This window comes from Ictidomys tridecemlineatus, chromosome 9, assembly GCF_052094955.1.
Source record: "Ictidomys tridecemlineatus isolate mIctTri1 chromosome 9, mIctTri1.hap1, whole genome shotgun sequence".
NCBI lineage: Eukaryota > Metazoa > Chordata > Mammalia > Rodentia > Sciuridae > Ictidomys > Ictidomys tridecemlineatus.
Genome location: NC_135485.1, coordinates 50270000 through 50285743, shown reverse-complemented (window position 1 = coordinate 50285743; position 15744 = coordinate 50270000). Strand labels below are relative to the sequence as shown.

General features: G+C 34.5%; 1 protein-coding gene across 6 annotated transcripts in view; it reads left to right on the top strand.

Annotated features, from left to right (window-relative positions):
• Positions 1-15744, top strand: part of Cenpc (centromere protein C) — a 60603-nt gene that overhangs the window by 1341 nt on the left and 43518 nt on the right. For 5 of the 6 annotated variants that reach the window (XR_005736991.2, XM_078021347.1, XM_005331715.5 and 2 more), the window contains exons 2-5: positions 4339-4385; positions 9042-9112; positions 10061-10155; positions 14199-14292. Coding sequence is in view for 5 of the 6 variants with exons in the window: in XM_005331715.5 (XP_005331772.2) it covers positions 4339-4385; positions 9042-9112; positions 10061-10155; positions 14199-14292 (307 nt within the window). In the remaining variant the exon portion in view is untranslated. Of the gene's footprint in view, positions 1-4338; positions 4386-8020; positions 8108-9041; positions 9113-10060; positions 10156-14198; positions 14293-15744 lie in introns of all 6 variants that reach the window. The other variant, XM_078021345.1, reaches the window with a different exon arrangement.

Below are 15744 nucleotides of genomic sequence, written 5' to 3'. Positions count from 1 at the left end.
TTTAAGAAAGTATTCAACATGATGATCCCCCATTATGTAAAGTTGTGTATGCTTAGAGATATATGAAAAGATAGCATAGTTTGTGCTTCCTACGAAGAGCATGTACATTGTTTACGTTATACATAATCAGAAAAAAAGCCATTCTTGGGGAAGATGAGACTAGAACTTGCCAAATCACTACAGTTCTCTTTTTAAAAAATATTTTTAGTTGTAGATGAACACTTAATTTATTTATTTTTATGTGGTGCTGAGAATGGAACCCATGCCTCACATGTGCTAGACAAGTGCTCTACCACTGAGCTACAACCTCAATCTCTACAGTTCATTTTTCAAATGCCTGTCATAAACTTAGAACTCTTTTTGAACCTTTTAGTTCTAACATTTGACTGCTATAATCCATTTAAAAGACAAGGGGAAAGAGAAATTGGGAGGTTCTGCTCAGCCATTCCTGTGGTTCTCAAGGCAGGGGTGGGGGCAGAGGGTGAATTGCTCTGTGGAATGTATTTGGTAATGATCTGGAGAAATTTTTGTTTTTTCCTAGGTAGGGGTGATGTGGAGGATGAGGGAGTGCTACAGGTCACCTAGTGGGCAGAAGAGGAGGGTGCTGTTAAGCATTCTTAATGAATGGCACAGGCCCCCACAACAAGGAATTATCCCCAAAATATCAGTAGTTGGGGTTGACGGATCCCAAATATTGATATACAATATTATATTTTTTGAGAAACATAATTTCACTTTGAATGAAAAAACCCACATTGAAATCAGTTGAAGAATAAGTTGAAAGTGACAGTGTATATTTATTTTGAAAATTAGAAATTTTTATGTTCCGACTTGTAGAATTTAGGAACCTTATTTGCCTTGTTCATCACTGGCTTTCTTTCTTTCTTTCTTTCTTTCTTTCTTTCTTTCTTTCTTTCTTTCTTTCTTTCTTTTTTTTTTTTCATTACTGGCTTTCTAGTGTGCTTAAATAGCACTTGGCATTCTGATAGATTAGTATTTGTTGGACAAACGAATTTCCTGGAATCTTGGCCTTAAAATTTTCCTACTTAAAAGAAGAACAGGTAGTACTTTACAGGTTTTAAGTTTTAGGGTGCAGATTGGGAAAGCCTTCAATTTATTAAGTGAAATAGAAAAGTGGCTATAAATTAGGCTTTGGAAGTTTGTGTAATATTCTCAGAGTTGAATTTTTACTTTATTGTTTCACAGTGTTGAGTACTAGAAAGAGACATAGGTGCTTGAATTAAAAGTTCCCATCTTTGTTTTACTCTAATCATAGTGGTAAAGATCAAAAATACAAACAATAATAAATGTTGGTGAGGTTGTGGGGAGAAAGGAACACTTTTACATTGCTGGTGGAACGAACCGTAAACTAGTACAACCACTCTGGAAAGCAGTTTGGAGATTGCTCAGAAAACTAGGGATAGTACCTCTACGTGACCTAGCTATCCCACTCCTGGGTATTTTCCTCAAAGATCTAAAATTGGCCTACTACAGTGACACAGCCACATCAATATTTATAGCAATATAATTCACAATAGCTAAATTATGGAATCAACCCAGATACCTGTCAGTAGATGAATGGATTAAGAAATTATGTTCATGTTCTATTCAGCCATTAAAAAGAATTAAATTATGGCATTTGCTGGTAAATAGATGGAAATGGAGACTATTGTGCTAAGTGAAATTAGCCAAACTAAGAAACTCAAAGGTCAAATGTTTTCTCTCATATAATAAAGCTATAGTAAAATAAAGGAAAGGGAGAGGGAAAACTAGGAAAACATAAAGAACCAATCAAATAAATTAATAGATGAGTGAAAGGAAGTCTAGTAGAGTAGAGGAAGAAGATGGGGAGGTTGGGAGGATTGGAGGGAAAAGGGGGGATCGTGAACTGAAATTGATTTCCATGCATGTATGAGTTTATTGGGATGAACCCAACTACTATGTGTAACCATTAAGCTAAAAAAAAAAAGTCTCTATCTTTGAATAATAGCAAAACTATTGTTTTTTGTTTTTTTTCGAGAGAGAATTTCAACATTTATTTTTTAGTTATCAGCGGACACAACATCTTTGCTTGTATGCGGTGCTGAGGATCGAACCTGGGCCGCACGCATGCCAGGCAAGCGCGCTGCCGCTTGAGCCACATCCCCAGCCCTAGCAAAACTATTGTAATAACAGGACAGAGGGTATATATAGCACAGTAGTAGAGACTTGGTCTAGCCTGCACAGGATGCTGGGTTTGATCCCCAGCACTCAAAAACCAAACAACAACAACAACAAAAAGACTTGTAGGGCTGGGGTTGTGGCTCAGCAGTAGAGCGCTCTTCTTGCATGTGCAAGGCCCTGGGTTCAATCCTCAGCAACACATAAAATTAAATAAAATAAAAGTATATATATAAAAAAAAGACTTGTAATATAACAGAGACCTGATAGATATTTCTGTCTCTTAGTTTGTCATCTGTAAAATACATTCCATCTTTTATTTCTTAGGTACTTCATGAATATGATAAACTCTCACCTTCATTAAAGAAAGACTTTTAAAATAAATTTTCCTATTGACATCTTTTTTTCTAATTTTTTAAAATTGTGGATGAATCTTTATTTTATTTATATATCTTTTTTGATATTAATATGGCCTACAGACTAGGCAAAGGTCTGGGAAGAATATAAATCAGCTCAAGACAAAGTTCTTAAGTTTCTTAAAATCTAATAGAGGCTTTTGTTTTTCTATTTCTATTTTTCTTCCTTTCCTAAATAATTCAATTCTAAAACCATTAAGTGGGACCAAGCAAGACAAGTATCCCTGTGGTTGGCTCAGAGCAGGTATATAGGACCCTAAGCAGGGTTGAGAGGTTAGCCTCTTCAGGATACCAGTGTGTGAGTCAGGTGAATATTGCGTCCATGTGAGTAGAGGGCTGCTTGTGTGGGGGCATATGAGTTCAAGCACAAATAGGAGATATGCACATAGGAGGATTCCTGGAAAGGTGTTGGGACCCCAAGTGGGGTGAAGGGATCATTCCTATGGATAGACGTTTTAGTGTGGAGTAGGGAAGGCATGTATGCAGAAGGGGAAATGTTAGCCTAACATGGTAAGTGAGCCTAAGTGGTATTACAAGGACATCTTCACAGGACAGTGCCTTGCCTAAGGTGTCAGAGCCTGAGCTGAGTAAAGAGGGAATATGTATGACAGAGGTGATTGAGTCCCAGGGGGAGAGCTTCTGTAACTGAGAGGAACATGGGAAGTTTGAGGCCTAGCAGTGTACGGAAGTGCCATGATGGGGTTAGTACTTATCTCCAAGTTGATAGGCTTGGAGAATGCTCAAATAAGTGAGGGAGTATATGTGTATTTTTCATTATTAAGAATTTTTCTTACTCTTTGTTCAGTGTTTATAGTATGCTACTTTGGTTTTATGAATCTAGCATTTCAGATATCTCTTGAAGATATTAGAACTTTCTTATTTTTGAGGTTTTCTTTTTTCCCATCATTGATATTAGTTTTTTTTATTTTTTTAAAAATTATATCTTCATTTTTATTTCAGGGACTTAATGTGTGGTAATCCATATTGTTAATTATATTTGAGACTGAGACAAACGAATACTATTTGGGATAGGAGAAGCTTGAGTCTACTGTTCTGTATAAAGGTTTTCCTTTAATTGTACTGCTTTTATTCTCTTTTCTTGATCCTTGCCTCCTTTAGTTCTTAATTTCCTAGTTACACACTTTTTAATGGCTTTTTCCTAGCCAAATCAGCATCCCTTCTCATTGACGACAGTATCCTACGAGCTTACTTTAGGCTGCTATTGCTTTCATTTCTGTTTCATCATTCATTACTCTTCATGTATTTTTTTATCTTCCAGTAATTTGTTAAGTTTGTTTATGTAAATGGTGTTATCTTTCATGATCCTTTTTCATAGTTGTTTTATGTCATGTTAGTTCTTTATTATTCTTTTAGTGGGAATCTTCCTGTGGGGAAGGGTTATAGTAGATATTGGTAGTCAACCAACTTGAATTACTAGAAGCCCAGATAGTTAGGTTTTTGATAATGGAAAAGGTATGAGTGGAGGTGAAGGAAGAAGAGGAATAAAATAAATTATACCTGGTTAGGGGTGAGGAGATAACATAAAAAATGTTTGGAAATAGTAGGTATGAGGTATATTTCTCTTCTACTCGATCCATTCTCTCTCATTGTAACATTATGATAGGTGATTAAAAATACTTAATAAATAAAGAAATGGACATTTTTGGCATGCCATTATTGGAATGAAATTAGTTTGAAAGTAAGTTGTATTTGATTACATTAGAAGTAAAAGTAGTAAATTGCCAATTAACTTTTCTTTCAGGATCATCTCAAAAATGGCTACAGAAGAAGATTTTGCCGACCTTTCAGGTAATTTATGGTAATTTATATATATTTAACCTTGTAAGACTTATGTTCTGATACTGACTCTGCATTATTATCTTTGGCACATCATCTTTGATTTGGTCTTTAGAAAGTGGATTTTTAAATGAAGAAAGGAAAAACTGTTACTTTCTAATATATATTATGATTTGTGAGTACGTGTACATATATTGTGATTTGTCAATAGCAGACAGACCTGATTTAAAAAAGTAAATATGTTAGGTAGAAGTTAAAAAAACTAGATCTTATGAATCAGAGCCAGAAGACTGATATGTTAGGCATTAGGTATCTTTTATATACTTGAATAATCTGTTCTAAAATCCCTGGAATAGGCCAACCAGATGTAAATACACACAAACCCATGTAGATGCACACTTATAAGATGGTATTTGTAGCATAGCTTAATGCAGGGGTTATAGTAATCAAGGTTTGGTGGAGTGGTTTTATATTAAGGTATTAATGAGAATGGGGAAGAAGAGATGAATTGGAGAAAATTTTTCAAAAATTTCAGTACTTAGTAGGTATGAATTATTTTTTGTCTTATAAAAATTCAGACTTTATTCAGTTTGCTAGCTGCCAGATTATATCCATACTATGTCATTTAGATTTCTTGTTTGACAGTCTGGTTGATAGTGACTTATGTTCTAATACTGATTCTGCATTATCTATCTTTGGCAATTATGTTTCATAAACATCTGATTCACCCTAAAAAAGATGATCTAACTAGTCTCAGGGAAATGACTGATTTTGTGTTTTTCTGCAAAGTTCTAAAGGAAAGTTTATGCATATATTGGGATGATAATTATTGCTGTAGGTATTTCTGAGATCTTTCATTAATAAAATTCTGTGATGCATTTTTAGTCAGCTTTTTTTGTGACTATGACCCCAAAACCCAACAAGAACAATTAGAAAAGGAAAAGTTAATTTTGGCTCAGTTTCAGAGGTCTCATTCGATGATAGATGACTGACTCCATAGCTGTGGGCTTGATGTGAGGCAGAACATAATGTCAGAGGGGTATGGTGGAGGAAAGTGGCTAAGGACAAGGCCACCAGGAAGCAGAAAGAGAACCACTTACCAGGACAAAATATAAACCCCAAAGGCATTCCCTCAGTGATCTATTTCCTCCAGCCACACTTGACCTGTCTCTAGTTATGGCCCAGTTAATCCCTGTCAGTGGATTCATACACTGACTTGGTTAAGTTCTTATAACCCAATCAATTCACCTCTTAGACTTTCTTGTGTTGTCCCACACATGAGCTTTTAGGGAACACCTCATATCTAAGTAATAACAATGGATGACCTATTAATGTATTGTTGATCACAGTCTTGAGTTACTTTATAACATAATACTTTTCTAATTCAAGAATAAAAGGAATGTAAATGAGGAATTAATAAACTACAGCCCATAGACTGGCTAATTGTTTTGTCACAGATTTTGGTTCAAATTTATTGGAACAGAGCTAGAATGGCACAGTTGAGTAATTATGACAGACTATACGGTTTATAAGTTAAAATATTGACCAATTAGTCTCTTGAGCCAAAGTGTGCCCTTGTCAGAGGTGCATATCAGAATTTTGTACTGATTGAAATCTATGTGTCTTTCAGCAGGTAGATGATTAAAGACTGTGGTACACCGCAGCATAGGATACTGTTTAGCACTGAATAGGAATGAACTGTTGATACATAGTACTTGTGGAAACACATATAATATGTTTTTATATGAATCTCCAGAGAATTATGCTAAGTGAAAAATTTCAATGCATGCTTTTTGATTATTTATATACCTTTTTTTTTCTTATTAATGACAGAACTTTAGAAATGGGGGCCAGATTAGTGCTTGCCAGGAGTTAGGAATGTGAGGTTAGAGAGAGGTGGACATATTTATAAAAGGCAATAGGGAGATCTTTATGGTGATCTAACAGTTCAGTATTTAGACTCTGATTGTGATATTAGAACCTACAGATATAGTATGTGGTGTAGAACTAAATACACACCTACAAACAGACTTACAGAAATGAGTACATATAGAACTGGAAATCTGATAGGTAGATTTTTACCAATAACGTCCTGGTTGTGATATTATGCTGTAGTTTTGCAAAGTGATACTGTTGGAGGGAAGTGGATAAAGTGAACAAAGGAGCTCCTTTATTTTGTATAACTGAATGTGAATCTAAAAATCAATGTATTTCTATAATCAGTATACTTGTTACTGAACTGACTGATAAGCTGTTAAATTAATGGTATTGAGTCAAAAGTGTAGTTGAGAATTTGTAGGGAGGTGTAGGTTGCTATTAGGACTTGTGACTGTAAAGTCATCATTAAAGAAGCTGCTCTTAGATAGGCAGAATTAATATTATCAAAATGACCATACTTACAAAAGCACTATACAGATTTAGTGCATTTCTGATCAAAATTCCAATGACATTCCTCATAGAAATAGAAAAGGCAAACATGAAATTCCTCTGGAAAAAGACCGAGAATGGCTAAATGAATCCTTAGCAGGAAGAGTGAAGCAGGTGGCATCACTATACCAGACCTTAAATTATACTACAGAGCAATAGTAACAGAAACAGCATGGTATTGGCACCAAAACAGACTGATAGACCAATGGTACAGAATAGAGTACACAGAGACTAACCCACAAAACTATAATTATCTTATATTAGACAAAGGTGCCAAGAACATGCATTGGAGAGAATATAGCCTCGTCAACAAATGGTGCTGGGAAAACTGGAAATCCATATATAACAAAATAAAATTAAATCCCTATCTCTCACCATGCACAAAACTCAAATACAACCAGAGACCTGTGTATAATAGAAGAAATAGTAGGCCCTAATCTCCCATCATGTGGGATTAGGCCCCAACTTCTTTAATAAGACTCCTATTGCACAAGAATTAAAACCAAGAATCAATAAATGGAATGGACTCAAACTAAAAAGTTTCTTCTCAGCCAAAGAAACAATCTGTGAGGTGAATAGAGAGCCTACATCCTGGGTGCAAATTTTTACCCCTCACACATCAAATAGAGCACTAATCACTAGCAGATATAAAGAACTAAACAAACTAGACACCAAAAAACCAAATAACCCAATCAATATATGGACCAAGGACTTGAAGAGAACTTCTCAGAAGATGAGGTACAATCAATCAATAAACACATGAAAAAATGTTTATCATCACTAGCAATTAGAGAAATGCAAGTTAAAAGTATTCTAAGAGTTTGTCTCACTCCAGTCAGAATGGCAGCTATTATAAAGACAAACAACAGTAAGTGTTGGTGAAGATGTGGGAAAAAAGGTACATTCATACACTGCTGGTGTGAGACTGCAAATTGGTGCAGCCAATATGGAAAGCAGTATGGAGATTTCTTAGACAATTGGTAACAGAACCACCATTTGACCCAGCTATCCCTCTCCCCGGTCTATACCCAAAGGACTTAAAAACAGCATACTACAGGGACACAGCCACATCAAGGTTTATAGCAGCACAATTCACAATAGCTAAATTGTGGAACCAACCTAGATGCCCTTCAGTAGATGAATGGATTAAAAAATGTGGCATATATACACAATGGAAAATTATTCAGCAATAAAAGAGAATAAAATCATGGCATTTGCAGGTAAATGGATGCAGTTGGAGAAGATAATGCTTAGTGAAGTTAGCCAATCCCCAAAAAACAAATGGTGAATGTTTTCTCTCATATAAGGTAACTGATTCATAGTGGGGTAGGGAGAGGGAGCATGGGAAGAATAGAGGAACTCTATATAGGGCAGAGGGGTGGGAGGGAAAAGGAGGGGACATGGGGTAATTAATGATGATTGAATGTGATGATCATTATTATCCAAAGTACATGTATGAGGACATGATTTGGTATGAATATACTATGTATATAACTCGAAATATGAAAAATTGAGCTCTATATATGTAATAACACTTGTAATGCATTCTGCTGTTATATATAAATTTTTAAAAAGTTAAAACAAATAAAAGCATTTCAGGGCTGGGGATAATAATAGTTCAGTGGTAGATCTCTTGACTTGAATGTGCAAGGCCTTGAGTTTATTCCCTATCATCACATTTAAAAGAAGAAAAAGCATTTCAGGATTAATGGGATTCATTCAAAAAACTTTGTTCTTATTGAAATACAGCTATAGTCTAAAACAATTTTTAACAATTAATATTTAACAGGAATAAAATTGTTTATGTAACATGACATACTTTTTTTCATATTATAAAGAGAAGAGTTCACTTGAGGGAACTCTTGAACCCTTAAGTACTTCTTTTTTTCTAAGCTGAATGTGATGGTGCATACCTGTAATTCCAGTGACTCAACAGACTGAGGCAAAAGAATCACAAGTTTGAGGCCAGTCTCATCATCTTATTGAGATCCTGTCTCAAAATTAAAAAAAAAATGGGGATATGGCTTAGTGGTAAAGCACCTCTGATTTCAGTCCCTAGTGCGAGAGTGGGTGAGTGAGGGCATGCATACACACACACACACACACACACACACACACACACACACACACGTTTTTCAATTAAATAATTGACATTTCTTGATGATAAGATGGATTTTCAAATAAATGAATAATAAGTATTTTTCAGTAATGATACATTTCCCCCCCCCCTTTTTTTTTTAGGGTACCCGACATTAATACAGGGCAAGGCAAAAACATGCTGGAAATCTTACAAGACTGTTTTGAAGAAAAAAGTAAGACTTCATTTCTGGATAGACTTTGAGGGTTGGAATGAATGAAAATGTAAATTTGTCATGTTAATTAATATCAAATGCAGCAAGTATATTCTAGTGTTTAAACTTATATAAAATATTTTCCTCAGAATTTTGAGTATATATCCAATGCCCACTTCCTTCAATCACACCCTATCCACTTTCAGTTACCACTCAGTTAATTCCATTAGAGGATTAATTGACTGATTGTGTTAAGGCTCTCATAACCCAATCATTTCTCCTGTGTATCTTGCATTGTCTCACACATGAGCTTATGCGGGACACCTCCCATCTAAACCATAATAATGAGAGATAGATGGTGGATGCTGTGGTTGGATTATGTCCTCCCAAAAGTATGTATTGGAAATTTAATCCCCAGTGCAACAACATCAAGAGATGAGACTTTTGAGAGGTGATCAGACCATGAGGGCTTTGCCTTCTTGAATGGATTAAAACTTGTTACTAAAGGTCTTGAGGCATGAGTTTAATCTCTTGCTCTCTAGTTTGCTCATACTCTCCTGTCTCTTCTGTTTTCTGCCTTGGGATGATATAGCAAGGCCCTTTCCAGATGCAGGCTTCTTAATATTGAACTTCCCAATCTTCAGTGCCATAAGAAATAAATCTCTGTTTTTTGTAAGTAACCTGGTCTCAGGAGTTCTGTTATTACAGTACAAAATAGACTAAGACATTGGAAATGTGACTCCTGTATGAGCTCTGAAAAAAGAACTGGCACATACTTTTTGAGAAATCTTGTTTGCTGTTCTGTTTCTGATGTCTTTCAGAAACATTTGAATTTTAATATCTGTACTACTTTTAGGCTGATTGTGTATAGAATTAACAGACAATTCTTCACATGTCATATAGAGCTACGTTGAATTGTAACCAGTAGATATTACATTTTGTTTTTAAAATTTCTCATTTTTCTTTTAGGTCTTACCAATGATTTTAGCATAAATTCTACAAAATCAGTGCGTTATTCGACACCCAGAGTGAAAGACAATTCTATTCATTCCTCAAGCAAAGAGGTAAGCCAAAAAAGAGAACTGATACAGGTTAATTATTTTAATGAATGAAACTGCACAATTGGGCTGGGAATGTGGCTCAGGCGGTAGTGCGCTCGTCTGGCATGCGTGCGGCCCGGGTTCGATCCTCAGCACCACATACCAACAAAGATGTTGTGTCTGCCAAGAACTAAGAAATAAATATTTAAAAAAAAATTCTCTCTCTCTCTCTCTCTCCTCTCTCACTCTCTCTTTAAAAAAAAAAAAAAATGAAACTGCACAATGTACTTGTGTACCTTTCAGTTGTTTGTCTTATTTTGAAAAGAGAATGCTATATCCAAAGGATTTAACATCAGAATACTTTAGTGATGCAGCCACATTAATATTTATAGCAGCTCAGTTCACAATAGCTAAGCTCTGGAACCAACCTAGGTGCCCTTCAACAGATGAATGGATAAAAGAAATGTGATATCCATGCACACAATGGAATATTATTTAGCTGTAAAGAAAAATGAAATTATGGCATTTGCCAGTGAATGAATGGAACTGGAGACTTTCATGCTAAATGAAATAAGCCAATCCCCAAAACCAAAGGCAGAATGTTCTCTCTGATATTCAGATGCTAACACACAATGTGGAGGTGGAGGGAAGAATAGAAGTACTTTGGGTTAGACAGAAGGATTGTAGGGAAGGGAACGGGGTTGGGAATAGAAAAGACAGTAGAATGAATCAGACATAACTGTCCTATGTTCATACATGAATACACCACCAGTATAACTCCAAATCACATACAACCACAAGAATGAAAAGTTATATTCCATGTATGTATAATATGTCAAAATATGTTCTACTGTCATAAAAAGAACAAATTAAAGAATAAAAAAAAAAGAGAATCCTGTATTCCTGTTTAAGAAGATAAGTTGATTTAACTATGCAATATATTGTATTTTCTATTGAGATCTTTTTTCACTTTGTTTTTGCAGTTCCTGGGTTCATACCCAGGAGTGTCCTGTGCATGCTAAGCATACACACCACTGAGTTATAGTTTCAGCCCTGGTTATTTTATTTTATTTTTTTAAGTAAAACATGACATGACTCTTATTTTTAGCTTAAACATAACCTTGCTTCATAAATTTAATTATTTCTCTTTTCTGTTTTTTATGAGAATTTGAATAAGCAAAAATGATCTGTACCTTTAAATTTAGATCATTTGTAAAACAATTGGGGCTGTTTTGTTGGAGGTATTGGTGACCAATTTAATTTATTTAATGATTATCTGAAAATTTTCCTGCTTTTTGGCAGTTTGGTTTTTTTTTTTTCTTAAAATGATCTGTTTCCTCTAGTCTCAATTTTTTCTATAGTTAGTGTTCTTTTCAGATCCTTCTCATAAGGATCATACCTCTCTTTTTATTCAACATCTTCATTTGCATCTTATGTTAATTCACTATTCTTCTCTTTTTACATATTTAAAAAAATTTTAGAAGAATAATTTTTATAATCAAAGGTATACATACATAGAAGTTAAAATAGTTCCATAAGGCTTGTATTATGAAAAACAGTGGACCCTACTTTTCCCCCCAAATTCTGCCTTGTTCACAATAGCTAAGCTCTGGGATCAACCTATGACTCTTAGCTATTTCTTATGTCTATTTTGCCTCTGTTTTTAAATAATGCTTTGCCACTATATTGTGGTATTTATAGGCTGGAGATTACTTTCCCTTACATTTTTTTTTAAAGACACTGCTTTATTATTTTTACTTTATTTATTTTATTTTTTAATCTTTTACAACAGTGCTGCTTTTTTCCCCCAGCTTTTCCTATTGTTAAGACTATTGTTTTGATTCCTTGATTCTTTGTGAGTGACTACTTTTTCCTTTTTGTAAGATTTTAGGATCATGTCTTTTTTAGTGATCTAAAATTTTATTACATTAATTTCTTCTTGCAGTTTGTTTCCTATAAGTACTTTTTTGGGCTTGCTTTGCTCTTTGCCTTTTTTTTTTAAAGATCCTTTTGTCAAATGCTAGTGGTCTTTAGCCGTCTCCTTTTATTTAAGAGTAGAAAACTAAAATGGATGAGAAGTTCTATATTCATAGTAAAATTTATAGATTGTTGGATTTGTGGATATCTAGGTATTAGTATCTATAGTTTTTTTCTCTTGGCCTGGTAAATTTTTGTGACAAAAGAAGCTTCTGATTGGGGATGTGATTCTGACGAGGAGTATTCTCAGCTCTGTTGACAAAGGGAAAGGTGCAGTTTTAATGCTCTTTCCTAATATCTCTTGTTTTTAAGGTCATTACCCTTACCTTTAACCATCTTATGCTACTGAGTTCATAGTCTCTGATGCTGAAACTTAAAAGAGTAAATATCTAATCTGATATGGCTAGGAGGGAAGGGGCTCTTTGTGTTATTAATTTTCTGTGCTTGCTTTTAACAATGATGTTTGAGGGAACCACTTGCAATCCCTCTTTTAGAAATGTGTTATACCTTTAATTAGTGTCTTTATGGGCTTTTTTCATAAATACGAGTCTGTCTGCTTCTGGGCTTTCTCCATTGCTAGCATATTTTAGATTTTTCTTGTCTTGAGTAGTTGCCACTAATCTGCTTTTCAACTTCAAAAATTTGTTGTTGATATCTCTTGTCCCTTCTTTTCCTCTTCGTCCCTCTGGGTTTATCCATTTAATAAAAAAAATTATTAGTAAGGTCTCAAGAGGGAGCAGAGTAAATGAAAGCCAGCCTTTGTTTCTTTGTGGAGTTGAGTTCAATATTGTATCTAGTGAACTAGTAATACAGTGATCCCATTGTTATTTATTTCCCAGTTGGTCGGTTGTTATGTTGTTTCCATCTGTTTATTATCTCAGTGATACATTGAACATCTTTGTTTATACCTCCTTGTATACATAAATTGAATTCCTGAGAATATGCATATTTGAAATGAAATCATTGAATATTCATGGCTTGGGATATTTCTGTTTACAAAATAATGTGTAATGCTTGTAAGATTAAAAATAATATACGTGAACTGATATATATACTCATCACTTGGTGTAAGAAATATGAATATCTTACAAGTATTAATACCTTTACTGATTCTATTTTTCTTCTCTGCATAGAGGTAACTACTATTTTGAATTTCATTTTCTTTTCCATTCTAGCACATATGTATGTATGCTGATATCTGTGTCAGCACTTCTACTGCGACTTACGACAGATGTCTCACTACTATACAGAGTTATTAATGCTTCACTCATGAAGGACTCATGAAACTGGCATATAGTTGTCTTCATGACTGACATTTATTATAGCCATGTAGTGAGGATACACAGCTGGGTCAGTAAGAGAAAGAGACATAAGGCAGACTATAGAGGAATTCATGTGCAGGCTTTCTGTGCTCCTTAAAGGGGCCATGCATTCATTGTTACCAGCAGTGAAATGCAGTAATGTGTGTAGTCTTTCTACTCAGGAAAGGCTTTTGAAACAGCTTGTTTTTATTGGTGTCTTGTACCATAAACACTCTTCTTTCCACCAAAAAGTTCTATATTCTAGAGTACCTAGAAAGGAAACAGGTGTTTACCATAAATCACATAGTTTATGTAGATAGTCTAGTTAGGCTACCATAGAATGGTTGGTAGGGGAGCGAACATTCTGAAAGCCAAGTCTCCACATGCTATGTAGGAGCTAAGAAGCCCTGTAAGAAGACCCTTTAAATGTTCAGCTGTGTTAACTCTTTCCTGCATAGAGTGAATTCCTAAATATAGTATTTTCTATTTCCTTATATCTGTCTGGACTTTACCTAATTGGGATTATGTAATTTTGCAACTTTGTAAAATTGTTTGTAAAACAATTCATTTCTTCATTCAATTCATATTACTATGGTTTGTTTTACTGTTAGCATATGTAATATTAGATGAATATGCCATAATTTGTTCAGTACCAAAAGTTACTTTACCATATTGTCTCTAACAACTGGTTTGTTGTTTTGAAATTTTTTTTTCCATTTTAAGAACAAATGTGTTTAATAAGAATTGATAATTTAATAAAGTAGATCTAATGTATTTCTTCTATGCTAGAAATCACATTCAAAGTCAGTTCCAGTTTCTTCAAGGAAGAAGGAAGCCCCTCTGCAAGACATTATAGAACCAAATGAAACTGCCCACAAATCAGGTTGGTTACATCCTTGTGGGTGTTATTGCCTAGATGTAATTTCTGGTTTCTAGTTTCTAAAAAGTTAGAAATGCCAACGGTGGAGCATGTGTTGGCTCAAGTGAAGAGGTCAGGGTCAGCCTTGGTAGAAATGAGTGTGGTGTGTTTTTGGTATATTTTGTGTGTGTGTGAGTGTGTGTGTGTGAGAGAGAGAGAGAGAGAGAGAGAGAGAGAGAGAGAGAGAGAGAGACTGATGGATGTGTTTTTGAATCTCAAGTCATGATCAGTATTTTTTGTTTGTCTTTTTTGTTGTTGTTGTTCCATATCCTTTATTCAGTGAACTTGCTACCATTAAGAATTGAACCCAGGGGCACTCCATCACTGAGCCACACATTCCCAGCCTTTTTTTTTTTTTTGTAGTTTGAGACATAGTCTCACTAAGTTACTGAGGTTAGCCTAGGAGTTGTTATATACCTCCTGAGTTGCTGGGATTACAGGTCTGTGCCACCTTTCCTGGCTAAGTTTTCTTTATCTTTATTTTTCAAATTAGAAGAGTACTCCATTTGAGGGAACAGAGTCAAAGATTTAAAAGAAAAATCTTATCATTACTCCATCATCCTGGTGAGGTAACCAACTTTTGAGAATCCATCCTTGCCTTTGTTGGTGCTCATAAGTTAAAAAATGTCTAAGCACATGTGTAGGTATGTGTCTATGTCTTTATATTCTTTCTGAAGAGATTGTTAAAATTTTTCTTTCAATCCAACAATGTAAGAGTAATTTTTACCTGATAGACTATTGTTCTAATATTTTGTAAGATTTTGATAGTTCTGTTGGTGTAAAGCAATTTCATTGTTACTTTAGTGTCCATTTCCATGATTGCCATTGAGTCTGAATATTTTTCCTTAAGTTTATTGGCTTTTGGAATATGATTTTATCAGATTATAATGAATTATCTATGTCTGTTCATATCCTTTCCTATTTTATTTCCAATTGAAATAAAATTTAACTCTTGAAACCATTTATCTTTGGCTGGGGGTTGGTGAAAAGTAATGCTGAGTTACCATAGGTATAGAGCTTTTATTGCATGATGAAAAAGTTCTAGATAATGGTAAAAGCTCCATATTGCTCTGAATGTGCTAATATCACTGAATTTTTGTGCTTATATATGGCTAAAGTGGTGAATTCTAGTTATTTTATATTTTGCAGTGAAAAAAAAATAAAAAATGTTAGTCTGTCTCCTGCTTCCTCATCTACCTCACTGTTTAGTTTTAACTTACCAAATTTCTTATTAAGGTTAATTCTAGCTATATTACAGTTTTTGCTCTGTTCTGAATAGAACTTTTCCTAGTAATAAGGGGCTAATTATTTAAATACAGAAAAATTTTAATCTAACACCAAGATTTTTAAAAAATTAATTCCAAACATTAAAATATCCGAATCTGGATTTTAGGTTTTTTAAAGCCATTTGACTAT